Genomic DNA, 17539 nt, shown 5'->3' with positions numbered 1-17539 from the left:
TCTTTTTTATTAAATTTTAAGTTGAAAAATATTTGTCTCAATTTTCGTCTATTTCTTATTTTGATCTGGTCTTTATTCCACTTCTTGTTGCGTTTAGGCACAAAGGTTTTCTAAAAGACTGTCCGAATGGTTTACTCACAGAACAAGTAAGTTTGAGTTTAAAACTCCTCAGTTTTTAATATTTTGCTTGTATGTTTTGTGTTCGTTTTTTTTTTAAATGTAAATAAGTTTTAGTTTCTATTTTCTACTAACTCCAAATACAAATACTTATTTAACAGCAAATATAAAGAAAGTTTGAATTTTACCATTAAACAAATGTCTATGCTTAAAAATGTTGCTTGCCAGAAGTTTTAAAAGAAGAAGTAGAAATAATAAACTTTGAAACATGTTTGCATTTTTTGCTTTGTTTTTATTTTTTGCATAAATTTGAATTTTTGCTACTTTGCATAATATTTTACTTACACACAGTGGTTTGAAAGGACATAAGGTAATTTGTTAAAATAGCGTTAACACAAAATTTTACTGAAGATCAATTTAGTTTTGCGAATATGTATTATGAATGCAAAAACCGCTAATTCGACCATAAACAGATCGAATTTATTTTGCTTCGCATTAAAAACTAGTAAAATTTCACTATTCGCCTATTAATAATCCTTTATTTATCTGCGGAAAGTGGGGCAGAATCAAAATAGTTTTTCATTAAAATTTTTCTTGTTTGGTAAACAATGAATAAAGAAAAATCATATGAAAAAAATCACAAAAAAATAATCTATTTTTAATCTTCAAATTTAGAAAATTTTGTAATATTTAGGAAACAAGGCCTTTAATATATTCAAAATTGTTTTCCTACACCCAGAGAAACAATACAGTTGAACAGGTTTACCATAACCAATTATACATTTTCACATGTTTTTTAAAATTACAATTTTTAACAATATTATGGATATATTATATGATTGCGGTAACCATAATATGTTTAAGTAACCATTCACATCATTGTAAAAATTGTGATTTTTGGTAAGTTTTTTGGGAATTGCGAGATTGTGTTTTCCCAAATTCTATATTTACATTTACATACATTTGGCATTAAACATAGTATCACGTAACAATTGCATTGCAATATATTGACGATGACGAATAAACGTTTTATTGAATTCGTATTACATACATATTTATTAATTTTCCAATTTGTGTCTAAATATCAGAGCTGTAAATGAATCATTATTCTTTGATTTTAATTCGTTACGACTTATCTAAATTTTGAAATAATTCTTTTCACAACAAAAAACAATTGAATGAAATTTTAATCAATTCAAACGAATTTGGCAGACATGAAGTTCCATTTATTTCCAATTCAACTGAATTTGTAAAAAGGAGTTGCAATTCGCTTTCAATTCAAATCAATCTGTAAAATTGTTCTAATTCATTTGAATAAATTCAAAATCAATTCAGTTCAAATGAATTGGAAATGACAAATTCATTTGAATAAGAAACTAATTCCAATTCAATTGATAAATTCATTTAAGTTGGAAACGAATTACAGTTCATTTTTACCAAATACATTTGAATTGACTCAAAGTTCATTCAATTATTTTTTTTTTGTGTGAAAAGAATTAATTAAAAATATGATAATTCAGTGCTTGAATAATTCGTAAATTAATTAAAAAATTAATAATTCATTTACAGCTCTGCGAAATATGCAGTATTTTGATAATTTTGAGTCAACATTATTTCCAATTTTGTTTAGAAAATTTTATTTTCTTCTAGTTTTTTAGTTCAAAAAACCACAGACAAATCTTAGGTGTAATTTGAAAATATAACCCTTTATTGACCGAAAATACTTAGTCTAAATTTGTATTATATATAATAGAAGTTGGTTATTCATCATATTGGAAAGACATTTTTGATATGGAAATTCTATGTATCTCTATATAGTAAATTGATAAAAATTAAAATAAATATGCAGGATTTTTTCAAATTTAGCTATGAACTTTTCCCATCTTTCTGGCAACATATGGATTTCGAGCCAAAAGAACTGCTCAAGCCAATTTCGAATTAAGCCAATATCGGATACTCTGTTCCTAAGCGAAGCGTATCCGAAAGAGAGCTTCCCTCATCGATCGAAACAAAGGGGCAAGGTCTGGACTATAAGATTCGTGATGCAAAACTTCCCAACCACTTCCTTCTAAATAGTTTTTAACAGGTATTGCAACATGTGGCCGAGCATTGTCATGATGGAATATTACGGTTTCATGTCTGTTCGTATATTCTGGGCGTTTTTCGGCAAATGATCGCTTGAAACGAATCCGTTGCGTTCGGTAAATTTACCATATGCTGGCTAGATTTCTGCAGAACATAATAGATAGCACCAGTTTTCCCTCCCCAAATTACCTTTGGCTTTGGTGTCGATCCTGCTGGTTGGCCGAGCTTCACGCACAATATCTTATGCTTCGGGTTATTGTACTTAATAGATCAATTTTTTCATCTCAAGTAATGATCCGGTGCAAGAACTATTTTCTTTTATACCGTTCAAATGTAATTTCGGACATGTAAATCGTCTTTAAACATATCTCGGCTTTAATTCGTTCGATACCAAATTTTCCTGTTTTTGAATGAATCCTGCTGCTGGCAAACATTTTGAAATTGCTGCTCCCAAGGATTTTTCAAGATTTACAACAATCTTCAAGGAGTAGTGCCTCCAGTTCCTAGTCTTCAAACTTTTTAGGCTGGATTCTGAAGGGATTGGGGGAACCAAACTTTTTAAATCGATGTCTACCGATCGAGATGAAATTTTCAACAAGATCGGTCAAGAACTCTCTTAGTTAGAGGGGGTCAAAATTTGACATTTTAGCCATACAGGTGTTTTTTTCTCAACCATGTGACTTTTTACCTATTGTTCTTAGCAAAATGTGCCCCAAATAGTTTAGATAGCTATTTCTTCAATCTTTCGAAAAAAAAAAATTTTAATTTTTTTTCAAAATCAAAAACTTTTTTGACTTTTTTTTTAAAATGTGCCCTTTTTTCATCCCGATTGAAAGACATTTCAAAAGTTGGTTCACTTGACATGAAATCCCTCATATATAAAAGGGCAACGCTACTGACTGAAAATTTAAACTGTTGGTTCCACTTTTGATATTCAAATGTAAAAACTGGTAAATTTGATAACCTTATATCTTAAAAACTAATAAAAGTACAAACAAATTAAAATGCATCTTACTCCATTAAAAAAAGACATGAGTCGAAATTCTAACCTTTTTGTTGAGAAAATGTGTGAAATAAGTTTTAAATCGTATTCTTTATTTATAAAAAAACAGAAGCCGAAAGAAATAGTATTTATTGTTTTTCAAAAATTATGTTTCTATAAATTGAATGATAATGAATATTTTATTGTGTAAATCCACTACAATACTTCCTTTTATTTGAATACAATTTTAATAATTTCAATGGGCACAAAAAAGTACCAATAAGGGGAAAAAATTGATAAATAAATACTTTTTATTTGAAATTATTTATCCAATTTTGATAAAATTTAAAAAATTGCATTAAAATTAAATAACAGCTTGTTATTTGAAACTCGGGTGTGAATGTGTAGATTGGACCAAATACGGGTAAATAGTTTGGTACTTTTTTAAAACGTAGTTTTGTTCTTGAGTACAAATTTAATTCCTTTAAGATATATGTATATCTGTCATAAACAATTTCGTCAAAATGCTGTATTTTAAAATTTCAAAGTGGTTGGGTATTCAGTAAGTACTTAATGCTACTTTTTTAATATTTTATATTATTTTTTTTATATCGACATAAAAGTTAGGTGATATTATCTAAGGGATATCATGGTATTTTGGTACCAAAAAGGAAGAACTTATGATACTTTTTGAATTTTCTATAACACAGGGCAACAAAATCGAAAAAATTTTGAAGGCTTTTTAAACCACTACACAATTTTGATGTATTGTATAGTAGTACAAAAATGGTAAAATTTTCTAATTTTATTTACAAATTTGTTTTTCTAAAATTGTGAATTTTGTTAGATGTTTCTCCACATAATTTATGATAACTCAAAAAGGGTTAGCCCGATATTATAGAAGTAAACTCAGGAAAGTTCATATTTACATAGCCTAGGTAACCATGATGCATTAAATCCATATAGTGGTTAGTGAAGTCCATTTTTGCTGGTGACCTGTGTAATCAAACCTAGAAACATAAAAAAAGCAGAGATATGGTACCGAGCAAATTCCAATACAACAGGCACTCTATGTGGACTTTTTCTTTAATCTAATGGTACTTTTTAAATAATTTATAATAAAGAAACTAGATCACAAATTTAGACAAAGAAATAGTGGATTTAATGCTAGTGTACATAAAATTACTTCTAAATAAAATATTTTAAGTTTTATTCATAACTGAAAATATTTAAACCACTGTTTATTATAAAAAAATATACAAACGTTTTAAAATAATAGCATTATATCTAGAAGAAAACAGAAAGAAAATATTATATTCTTACTAACATAAGCACATTTTAGTCTTAGTTTTCGGCTCATCTTGTTCAACATGAAATAAAACTTTTCAGCTTTGCCAACATCTTTTTTTTTTCTTATATTTTGCACATTTTTTATAACATTCTCTTACTTATTTTAATATAATTTGCTTAAAATTTAACACTCTAAAGCTCATTTATCATTCGTAACTCAAATACATATTTATAAGCACTGACTGAAGTCAAGAACAAAATGAAAAACTAACAATTTTCGTTGAAATGTTTCTTTTTTCATTTTACTATTTATTTTTATTTTATCCTACACTCTATTGCATTGTTGTTACTGAAATCCTCAACATTTTAGTATTTTGCTTCATTTCTATTCCATTTTTTTTTAGCACTAACTCAATCATATTTTAGCATGTTCATCATCATCATTGTTAAGATGATTTTAATATTTATATTACGTATACGTACCAGTATGCAAACGTACTTAGTTAAGTATTTGCTATTTTTGCAAAAAAACTGCTGTTGGAAATGAAAAATTCTTATTTTTTGTGAAATGTTTGCCTATTGCTTTCTGTTGTGTTTTATAATTTTGCGTTTTGTTATGCCAGGAATTTGTTATAAAAACTTATTTTGGATTAAGCTTTAAATGTGTCTGTTGTTTGGCTTGTTTTATTATTAACATATACAATTTTTTTATTTATTTTTTTGTTGAAGTATTTGCGTGTTTAAATGAAGAACATCTTGTTTATTTTGTTTGTGTTTTATTTATTCACTTCTCTTTGCATTTTTTATTTTAGGGTTTTATAAAAATCTACAAACAGTTCTTTCCACAAGGAGATCCTAGTAAATTTGCCTCATTAGTATTTCGAGTGTTTGATGAAAATAATGTGAGTTAATAACAAAAAAAAATATATATATAAATATTTGCCAAATTTTTGTTTTATGTTTTGTGCATACCTATAAATAAATCTTAAAAAACAGAAATTACCCTTATTTGTACGTGATATACATATAAACATACTGTATATAATCAATCAGAAAATCATTTAATATCCATTTAACAACCATAACAAAAAGCACAAAAATTTATCGAAAATAAAAAAAAAGAAATACGAAATCAATTCAGCATCATTTTAATACAACTGGTGGAAAATCAATCATCTGCCAATAATAAAAGCTGGCAATACACATCATTTGTTGGTGAAGGTATGTGAGATGCAGAGCAGCTTATATATTTGTATGGAGTAGAAAAGTGGAAACATTTCAACCAATTGTCACAGTTGCCAAGGAAACAATCATACCTTGTTATGCAATCTTGATGGAAATATTTCGTTAAAATTAAAACCACTTTTAACGAAATAATTAAGTGAAAAAGTTTTTGAAATTATTGGTGATGAGATAATATATTCAAAATTAAGCTAAACAATGGCATTCAATCATGCATTTCTAGTGATATTTTTCCGAGCTGGAAACCTGCAAACACCCTACGCATTGTAATAGATCAATCCCTAGAATGGCGTAGATTTCAAGAAAGCCATCGATACCATCAAACGGACAGCCTAGCATTGAGAAGAAAATGAGTATCCCAAAAAATACATCGAATCATCAGAGCTATATACACGCAGAGAAAAAATATAATTGGGCATGGTTACTGTAACCATTTATATAGTGTTACAAGTTTTATAACTATATTATAGTCACCGTAACCATTTACATGATTGTGGTAACCATAATATGGTTAATTTACGATTCACATGATTGTATCAACCATATATATGGTTACAGTAAACAAATATATGTTTTTGGCAACCATATTTATGATGAATAATTTTATCATAATATGTTGTTCTCAGATTATGATAAGCCTTAAGCCGAGAGCACCATAATATGATAAGTCCTTCATCATATAAATGGTTGTCACAAACATATATATGTTTACTGTAACCATATATATGGTTGAGACAATCATGTGAATCGTAAGTTAACAATATTATGGTTACCACAATCATGTAAATGGTTACTGCGACTATAATATAGTTAAAAAACTTGTAACAATATTGAAATGGTTACAGTAACCATGCCCAACTATATTTTTTCTCTGCGTGTACGAGGATAAAGAACTCTCAGTTCTTCACAAAGGGAATATAAGTCAACCATTTCACACAAACTCTGGAGTATCAGTCCTGCTTCGGTCATAGATGACATCATGTGCGAAGTCTGTTCAGAGAAAAGAGGAACCATATGGAGTCTCTCACACCAACTCGAGGATTTGGATTATGCGGATGATATTTGTCTATTCTCGCACAAGATCTCCAACATGCAAGCAAAAGTAGAAGATTAGTAGGATATGTTGGACTTGAGATAAATATAAAGAAAACCAATACTACCAAAGGCCAACCAGTTGAATATGTAGAAAGCTTCTGCTATCTACTTAGGTAGTTCAGTGTTAACGAATGACGGCGCTGAAACAGATGTAAATAACAGGCTCAATAGAGAGCGGCATTAGGAAGACTACAACCTGTATACCCAGACGAAACAAGCTGTTAATATCGAACACCATTAACAATAGGTATTTATCAACAAGTGCCTCAGAATATTCTGGCCTAAGAACATCAGCAACGGGGATCTCTGGAACCTAACCAAAGAGAGACTATGAGTCTCTCTCACCAATAAAATGTAGAAAATGGAGGCCCATACTATCAGAATAAATAACAAGGATGGCGCTAAAGTGGAATCTTCAAGGCTCAAGAAGCCATTTTCGGCCATAGAATACTGGGACAGTTCAATCTTACAAACAAATTTTTTTTTTTTTTTGTCACCAAAATCGCCAAACTTACTATAGGGTTTTACCCTTTAGTCGTAGAGTCGAACCTATACCGCCATGACCGTGTGTTTTCTGCACTGTTGCACTGTGTTATCAATTGATGATAATGCAAATAATTATGAAAATTTAAAAAGAGAAGTAGATGCTTTTGAACGATGAAAGAACTTAAGAAGAATTACTGAAATCCTAAAGATATCAACAAAATATATTACAAAGCGGTTTAACCAATATGCTGCATCGTTTCTATAAGAAATAAATCGTATTTATTCATGACAATTTACCCTCTTATTCATCTGTTTTAAATGAAAATCATAATATAGAATTGGGTGTCGGAATCTTTATTATGAATCGAAAGAACAATCTTTTAACTTTTTCAAGATAATTGCATTCAAATTTTGTACGCTGCATTTGATAGGTCTAATTTTCTATTACTCTTTCCAGCATTGCTATTAATTAATGTATATCCAGAATTACGCGAATAATGTTGGTCTTCAGCCACACTCTCCGCTACATATTCAATATTCTCCTCATGATGAATTGTCAAACAATACAAATAACCCTTGAGCTATATTCTGTGAATGAATCACATTACTTATATTATAAGTCATGCGGCCAGAATCATCCAAGCCAAGACTACGAACAGATTATTTACCCTCCATGATACTGAGCTCAATTAAAGATATAGGGAGCACTAAATATAGTAGAGGCTTAGTATAGCTGAGACCTTCTTTAATACCTGGAGTTTCTTATTAAGGGAATAAAAATCGTATGACTCATTTTCAATATTGAATTGCACTTAATACAAGTTCCCTTCAGTTTAAGTTTAAATATTCACAAAAGAACAATTGGGTGCATGACTTAAAAATGCGGGATTTTTTAAAATTTTTAGTATTGGCCATTGTTAGCTATGACATTTTCCCATCTTTCCGGTCACATATGTATTCCAAGCTCATCTTTTGAGACCAAGAACGACTCAAGCCAATATCGGATACTCTGTTTTAAAGCGAAGCGTATCCCAGAGAGAGCGTTCTGCATTGATGAAAACAAACAGTAGTAGGACGGTTTCGTGTCTGGCCGCATAATAATACTCGCTTCAAATGAATCAGTTGCATTCGGTACAGGTTCCCCGTGATGGTCTGGTCAGGTCAGATCTCAGCAGTTCATAATTGAAGCGACCCTTTTTCTCCCACCTAATACAGAGAATAACCTTAGCGCCAGAGATATTTTGCTTTGGTATCGATGGTTGGCCGGGCTTTACATACGATCTACAATACTTTGGTTTATCATTATTGATCCATTTATCATCGCAAGCAATGATTCGATGCAAAAATGATTTTCTTTTATAGCGTTCAAGCATCATTCCGGACGTGCAGAATCGTCCTTCAAGGTCTCTCAGTTTCAATTCGTATGGTACCCAATTTCCCATCTTTTGAATGAATCCTGCTGCTAGCAAACGTTTTTTCAATTGCTGCTTTCTTGGTCTTCAAACATTTTTGTCTGGCCTGGGCGATTTTTGCCTTCCGTTTCAAAAACACCACTTCTGAACCGCACAAAACATCTCTCGCACATTCAAACAGATGGAACACATTCACAATAAGCTTTGTTGAGCAATCGGTGTGCTTCAGCGGCACTTTTTTCAAATTAATAAAGTAAAGCAAAACTTCCCGCATATGACGCTTTGTATGTAGAAAATTCTACATTTTCGAATGGTCTAAGTGACATTGCGCTGCAGCGTAATGTGTTACTGTGGACATTTTAAAGTTCTGGACATGACAATTCCAGGTCCGCGGAACATAAGTGTCAATTTTTTAAATGAGAATAATATACATGATATTGAGAAAATTCAAAATGAAATTTCGAATTTCTACTTTACGTTGGGAATTTGGCAAATTAAATTGAGATTAAGAAGTTCAACTTGAGAAAATTTCAAATGAAATTTAAACTTTCAATATGAAATTGAGAAAAATCAAAATGATATTGAACAAATTCCAATACAGTTATGAAAAATTTAAATGGAATTGAGGAAGTGTTAATTATAATAATTCGTATTGCAGTCTTCATAAATTCTACTAACCAATTGCCGAATAGACACTCAGTCGTAACTGTGCTACTGGATAGTTGTCGAAAATTTGCTGTAGGCGAATGTGACAAGGAACATTATTACATACCAGAATGAGTTCCGATAAATTATTCCTCTCCTCCCATGCGCGCTTTGGGCAGTGAAAGATTTGACCAATTTTCAGCAGGGTCCATTTCCAATGTCATTTGGATTGGCCGCCAATATTGCCCGATATGAATACTAAATACTTCTTCTGTGGTCTTTTTTGATGTCACGAGTGTATGCGAACAGATGCCATCTTCAATAAGTTATGGAAAAAACAAAAACAACATCGGGTGAATGATTTTGGACCTTCTTGTACAACCACTTGTGTCTCAGAATTTGAATTTGCAGCCATTTGTGCAATACAAATAAAATAGTTTGAAGGGCGATAACCAAAAGCATCCATAACGTGTCACTGTTTAGAAAGCAGTTTGGACTTCTGATCATGGTCCTGCAAAATTTCGAGTGGGTATTTGACAGCAAAGCCGTTTGCTATATGCACAATGTTGTATTTCATACTTAACACTAACCTATGAATTTAGTATAAGACACTTTGGTTCTCTTAAATGTTGAATTACAATTCAATAATTTGGGACTCTCTATACATGAAGTTGCTATTTGGATTTTTGTATGAAGACAGGAAAACAATTCTATATATACTGGAATGTTTGCACCAGAGGTAATTGAAAATTCGTCACCAAAATAAGGACATTCTATGATAATCAGATTTAACACCAATATGGAAAATTAATCCTAAACAAATGAGACTAAATCAAACTTATTTATAACTAAAAGTATTGAAATGTCTGCTGTTACACAACACACACCATCTAAAATTTAATACCTACAATCCTGCCAGCACCATTGAACATGCCATGACAAATAAGATTACAATTTCAACATATTATTCCAAATGTAACACAGTACCGCTCATTAAACAACTTGTCACAACTTCCGGCAAAACTGTGACAACAATTGTAAAACACTTGCATCTCCATCATCCCATCATCATCATCCATCCACCATTATCAAATGTATATGTATGTATAAATAAATCACTCATATCATTCAACCATCAACTATCAGTCAATACTCGTAGCAATCAATTACAGCTATTGTTCAACATTTCAATTCAATATACAATTTCATAAAGTTTCCATACCCCACCCACAACAATATATTTTGACTATTCACTGAAGCATTCATTCCTCTGTAATTGTAATTGAAAATTTCAAATTATTTCTTGTTATATATTTTTTTTTTGTTCTCTCTCTTTACTCTCCATGTGTGTTTAATGGATGATTTTTTTAGGATGGAGCGATAGAATTTGAGGAGTTCATACGCGCATTATCGATTACATCAAGAGGAAATTTGGATGAAAAACTACAATGTATGTATAATTTTGGAAAGATTTAAGTGCAAAAAAAACTATCAGCCTAACCAAAAAAGCCTTTAAGTCCATAAAGTTGACTAATATTTTAAATTTCGTGCCATCCCAATTATCATTTTTTTGGAATTCAAGTTGAAAGCAAGTGTAATTCAAGCCTTAAGTTATAGTCAAGCAATTGAATTCTCCAGTAAAATGAAACATAAATTCAAGCCATATGTTTTTTGTTTTAAAAATATTTAAATTTTCAAATATTTTTCAAGTTTAAACTATAATTGAAGAGCCGCAGAAAAAAGGTACTTTTTGAAAATTTTAAAATTTTGGCTATTGATTTTTTCTAGAAGATTTCAACTAGAGTATCCAAAACCGAAAACCGGTCAGGCAGTTTTTTTATCTTTGTAAACTCGACCGGTTTCGGGTTTCTTTATCTTTTCGATTTTTTGAGAAACCGGTTGTTGTAAGACGGTTAACCGGTTTTAATGAAATATATTTTCTTAAGCTCATTTAAACATATTTTTGAAAAACTATGATACCATTTTCAAAAATATTGTTTTATTTTATAAAAAAATTATATCATTTGACAATATTTCGTAAAATATATAAAATAATTGCATAAAGATAGAGCCTTATGAATCAAAAATGTTAAATTTCCGACGATTTAGTACACAAATCCTAACATACATATTTCTTATAAGCGTCCACAATTAAAGATCAATCTAAATAGACTTTTTTCATATTGAATAAAAATTTAATATAACCCGGTTAACCGGTTTTTTTTTTAAGACAAAATTCTAAACCGTTTAACCGGTTTTTTTAAAAGATAAAAATCAAAACCGGTTTTTTCGATACTCTAATTTCATTATTATAAAAATACCAAAAAATCAATTTGTAGAAAAATTCGAAAAGGTACCTTTTGTTCTACGGCTCCTCAATTACATTTATATTCAAGTCAAATTCCAACAAAATATTGGGATAAAACAAATCTAAAATATAATTTAAAATATTGCAGCCTAACCACAAAATAATAGTCAACTTTATGAACTTAAAATCGACTTTAAGGCTTTTGTAGTTAGGCTGAAAAGTTCTTTTTGAAAATAATGTCGACTTTAACAAAAAATGGTTTTAAAATTTCTTTTATGGTTAGGCTGTATATTTAATTGTTAGGGTTTTTTCTTTATTTAATATTAAATATTTAAATATAAATTTTAGGGGCATTTCGTCTGTATGATGTGGATAATGATGGTTATATAACGAGAGAAGAAATGTATAATATAGTAGATGCTATTTATCAAATGGTGGTATGTAAATTATGTTTTTTATGGCACATAACTTTAGTTCTCTTAAATATTGAATTTTTATCTTTAAATTTCTCTATTTTTTTTTTTAATAATTTCTTTTTCTAAGGGTCAACAACCACAAACAGATGACGAGAATACGCCACAGAAACGAGTGGATAAAATATTCGATCAAATGGACAAAAATCATGATGATCGTTTGACATTAGAAGAATTTCGTGAGGGTAGTAAAGCTGATCCACGTATAGTACAGGCGTTAAGTTTAGGTGGTGATTAACCAAAAGAGTCATAGTTTAATTCACAGGTTAATTAAACTTCATATTAAACAAAAACTAAATAAAAACAACAACAAATAACTGATTAAACCACAAACAGCATAACAATAAAAAGCCAAAAACATAATTAGAAAAAAACACATACATACATGAAATTTAAACATATACAAAAATTTAACTCTCACAGATACACCGACAGACATTCGTTTATAAACTGAAAACAATTTCGTAGAGAAGAGATACATTTGCCGTGTTTTATATAAAAATAACCTCTAGACAAAAGTAAAATAAAAAAAAATAACAAAAACTAAAAGCAGTAGTAAAAGCTTGATAAATATAACATAAAACAAAGCAAATACTTAACAAATAAAAAACAAAAATTTTGTTATTCTGTACATACAAATGCAAAAAGAGAAAAAAAAATAGGAAAAACTCACACTCACAATATAAAACTACTAAAATGAAAATCTAACCACCCACCCAGATTCATACATATTTAGATACAAAATTAAAAGAAAACTTTACATAAAAATTAAACAAAAAAAAACTAACTTTTCTATATACAACACAGCTGAAAAAACCAAATTAAGGTCGAATATAAAGGTGCGTTTTTTTTTCTTATTCTACTTACATCTTCTCCTCAAGGGAATAAAATACCAGGACAGCAAAAAAAAACCTATTAAAACTACTTCCTATTTACTTAATCTACCTTTAACACAGACATTTACTCCAAAAAAAAATGAGGAAAACGGTTACTGACAAGAGAGATAGAGAGAGGGGAAAAAGAAAATTAAAATACTTCCAAAAAGAATAAAAACAAACTCAATTTAATTTATTTGATAGATCTATTTAGGAAACCAACAACAACAAAAATTAATTAAAACAATCTGCAAAAAAAGCTTAACTAAATAACTTTAAGTATTTCTGAGAATGATAGAAATAGAGTAGAATTGATAAGTGCTAAACCTTTTTCAGGGAATCATTTAAGAATTCTTAAAGTGTTCCCAAGAGACTTTAGACGAGAATACACTAATGAAGAAAAGGATTATTAATGTAGAGTTTTTTCCCCTAATTTAAGATACTTAAAACACTTAAACAGGTACTTTATTATAACCAGAAAAAACAATCAATCTTTGACAATTATTTTTAAAGATCACGATATTTCCCGACTAACGCGAGTAATGTTGGCTTCCAAATCTTGAATTGTAGCTGACTTATCGACGAAGATTTCTGACTTCACATAACTCCAAAGAAATAAACCCAGAGTTGTGATATCATATTGCCAGTTGACAGTTTCGGAACTCAAAATTAGCTGCTTACCAAAATTATATCAAGATGTGTGTATGCCACTGTTCGAAATTGTTGAATCCAAATGTCTCCAGCATCACAGGCCTAAATTTCAGCCAACTAGATTCTAACTACTCCGTTAACATTTTCCAATGCCGGAATACAATATCAGGCAACCTCTATAAATATAGTACAGTCACATTTTCATTATCAGTACGCTTCCTCATCTCAGAAACTATCTGGAAAACTTTACCCTACAACCTAACCATGAGAGGCTGTGAACAAAATGCAATGCTCTATTGCATACGAATCCCCTATACATATTCAAAACGGTGAATGGGTGAAGAATGGAACTGAAAAAGTCGAGACATTCGCTGACCACTTAGGTAATGCACTTACTAGGGTTCAATAAGTCGGCTGTTCGAATAATTGTTCAAAAATCGAATAACTAAAAAAGGTCTAAAATGTCGATTTTCTGATTTTAGATACCCTACACTAAGTAAAAGAGCAAAAACTTTTTTCTTTTAAACTTTCATTAATTTATATTTTTGAGTGATTTTCGGAAGTGGGCCTATGACCAATTATAGACCGATCATCATGAAATTAGGTCGTGTGATTTATGTCTATATGAAAGTTAACTATATTGAATTTTGTGTGTATACCAACTACGACTAATTAAGGACGATCGTAACAAAAGAAAACTTTGACCGATAAAGTCCTAATACAAAATGATATTTCTATGGGGTCTATGTGAAATAATGGACCGATTTTAGCCAGTTTCAATAGGCTTGGTTCTTGGAGCGAAAAAATAATATGTACCAAATTTGATCGAAATATCTTCAAAATTTCGACCTGTACTCTGCGCACCAGGTTTACATGGACATCCAGCCGACCAGCCAGACGGACGGACATCGTTTAAAAAGTGATTCATCGTTTAGAAAGTTATTAGAAAGTGACTCAGAAAGTGATTCTAAGTCGATCGGTATACTTTAAGGTGGGTGTTAGACTAATATTTTTGGGCGTTACAAACATCTGCACAAACGCATTATACCCTCCCCACTATGGTGGTGTAGGGTATAAAACATCGGTTATTCATTAATAAATCTACCAACAACATACTCTATTCATTCAAATAGGATGATCAGTACACACTCTAGTGTTGCTCCGACGATTGTTAATGAGATGGAGCACCGTCCAATAAAATTCTATATAAGGAAGATAGCAATCAATGGTCACAAATCAGGAAAATGTCCTGGCATAGATAGAATTACTTCAACAGCGATAAGTAATCTGGCTAACTCAGCACTAAGATTTATTTTCAGTTCCTTATTACGCATTGGATGCTTCTCTTCCTCATGGAAAGTTTCAGAGATAGTTATGATACCTAAACCTGTAAAAGACGTTAGTCTTGTGAAAGCCTGATACCATATCATGATACTCAAACATTGTTCCTGAGCATCAGTTTGGTTTCAGAAGGAGACAAAGTACTATTTAACAGGTGCATTGCATAACAACTCTTATCCGGAAAGCTTTCGAGAGCAAACAATATTGATCTACTTTATTTGCAGATATCTCTCAAGCATTTGATAAAGTCTGATACGAGGGATTAATATACAGAATATGATATTACCTCAGACTGTTACTTTAAAGTTATATAAAAACAGATCTTTCCAAATAAGATCAAAAGATGTGATATTTTCACATTACACTGGGAAATATTCCAGGACTGCTCTTACAAATATTCTTCTATGCCATTCTGAACCACTCCAAGCTCACATCAATGAGTTAGGATACCTCAAGAAAACCGTGCAAAGTACCGATCTACACAGCCATCTAGTATGTACCCACAATACTGAATCCAAAGCGACACATATAAAACTAAAGTCTACCCAAATGCACTGGATCCTTGATCCTCGATCAGTACTAGACTTGAACTAAAAGGTTCTCTTCTATATAAAGGTTATAAAACCAATATGATCGTAAGGCAGCCAGCCATCGGGAAAAGCTTCTTCAACAGAAAAAACTATCCAGATTATTGAGAATAATGACGGGAGCTCTATGGGGATTTAAATGTTGTAAAAATATGCGAGGTGATCAAGTATTCCATTATTAAGTACGTGGTAAAACTATTGAATCATCCGAATCCACTTACAAGGAAGCTGATCTCTTTTGAGGGACAGAAAAGTGGAAACTCTGGGTTTTAGTTTTAGGTCTAAATTCTGGCTTAAAATTCTCAAAGTTGTTCCATATGAAAGGCCAAGAAGCTGCGCACGCTAATTTTCATGTTGCAGCTAACTAATTTGTAGACGTTGTTACGCTGTGAGTCTTTGCGTGATGAATTGTCAAACAATACGGAATAAAAGCAAGCTGACAATGTGCCACCAGTCGCGAGTGATCTATAAATCAAATCTATAAATGCATCAGCCTTCATTTGAGGCTCTGAATCGTTTGTGAAACGATCCGTCCCTATAAAAACCATATCATTGATCTAGTTTAGATCTTTAATTTATTCACATATATAGAATTGTTGCCAAAATAAATTTCCTTTTTATTTTAGCTGCTTCTTCTGTATATCCTCTCAATTACTTCATACTTTCCTGATGTTTCGTTGACGTGTCAAAAAGTAATTATACTTTTGAATTTTTGGGTTAAACATCAACACGATCAACATTATTATTTTCAAGCACATAAATGAAAACGAAAATTCCCAAAACAAACAATATTTTGGTTAAAATTCGTGATTCAGGTTTCTTGATAGAGTCACATACATTTTTGAAACAATTTTCTATCATAGTTATTAAACATGGATCTCTGCAGACAAATCATTGTAATCGTGATCGAATAAGCTTTCGTTTTCAAAAAGACATTAAAATGTGCTTGCGCTCGTAATCTCAAATAAGAAAATTACTATCAATTTCACTTGATCGCGAATGGCGTAATTTGGCCCATGTTTTAAAATTTATCACATCTATTCTAACAATCATTCTCGGAAGTACATGTATAAACAAAACTGCAACCCAATTATAAACTATCAACAATTGTTAAGGATAAATTATTAAAAAAAAACAGAAAACCAACAATTTAAGTAAAAAAAAAATAATACTAACACCAATTAAAAACCAAATAAAACGCTTTTTTAATAACAAATATAAAAAAATCATAAATCAATAAAATTAAAATATGAAACAAATTATTAATATTTACAAATATGTAGTTTTAAGTGTTGTTGTTAAGGCTCATTTAATAATTGAAAGAACAAAAAAACAAACAAAAAAAATTTACTAAAAAAACGGAATGAATAAAAACAAAATCAAAAATATTTATTAACAAATTTATAAGCCAAAAAAAAGTAAAAAAAACTAATTTTAAACAATTGGTTCTAACTTTAATCATTTTAATCACACACATTTTCCAAATTTAAAACAGCACTAATGATATTAAAAATTGAAAAAAAATATAAACAAATTCTTCGCCAAACGCATGAAAATAACCAAAAAGGTAAATTATTTTTTTCCAAGAAAATTAAAAAACAGAAACGCTTTTATTTTCTAAACAAATTTGGGCATGATTTTTTTAACTAATTATTCATATTGCAAATTCAAATAATATTTTATGCATGTTTCATTAATTTTTTATTTTTTTTAAATACTTCAAGCTTTTTTTTATTTTATTCAATATTATCAAATTAAAACATAACTAAAATCCTTAAAACAACACCTTTAACTTTAAATGTATTTAAATCAAATGAATATAAATACTCCCTAAATTTTATAAATAAACTAAATATAAAACAATATAAAAAATATTTAAAACCAAAAAAACTTTGTTTTGCATTTAAGGCAATATAAAGTTTTAACGATTTTTTTTCTCTCTACAGCTTT

At 30.1% G+C, this 17539-nt stretch overlaps 1 protein-coding gene across 1 annotated transcript in view; it reads left to right on the top strand.

Annotated features, from left to right (window-relative positions):
• Positions 1 to 17014, top strand: part of LOC135957493 (frequenin-2) — a 46828-nt gene extending 29814 nt beyond the window's left edge. Inside the window, exons 3-7 of the mRNA XM_065508242.1 lie at positions 98 to 146; positions 5287 to 5376; positions 10726 to 10804; positions 12011 to 12099; positions 12206 to 17014. Coding sequence (XP_065364314.1) covers positions 98 to 146; positions 5287 to 5376; positions 10726 to 10804; positions 12011 to 12099; positions 12206 to 12373 — 475 coding nt within the window. The 3' untranslated portion in view covers positions 12374 to 17014. The remainder of the gene's footprint in view (positions 1 to 97; positions 147 to 5286; positions 5377 to 10725; positions 10805 to 12010; positions 12100 to 12205) is intronic.
• Positions 17015 to 17539: the final 525 nt, after the last annotated feature.

Source organism: Calliphora vicina, chromosome 4 (genome assembly GCF_958450345.1).
Source record: "Calliphora vicina chromosome 4, idCalVici1.1, whole genome shotgun sequence".
Lineage (NCBI taxonomy): Eukaryota > Metazoa > Arthropoda > Insecta > Diptera > Calliphoridae > Calliphora > Calliphora vicina.
This window is presented reverse-complemented; position numbering and strand designations above follow the sequence as displayed.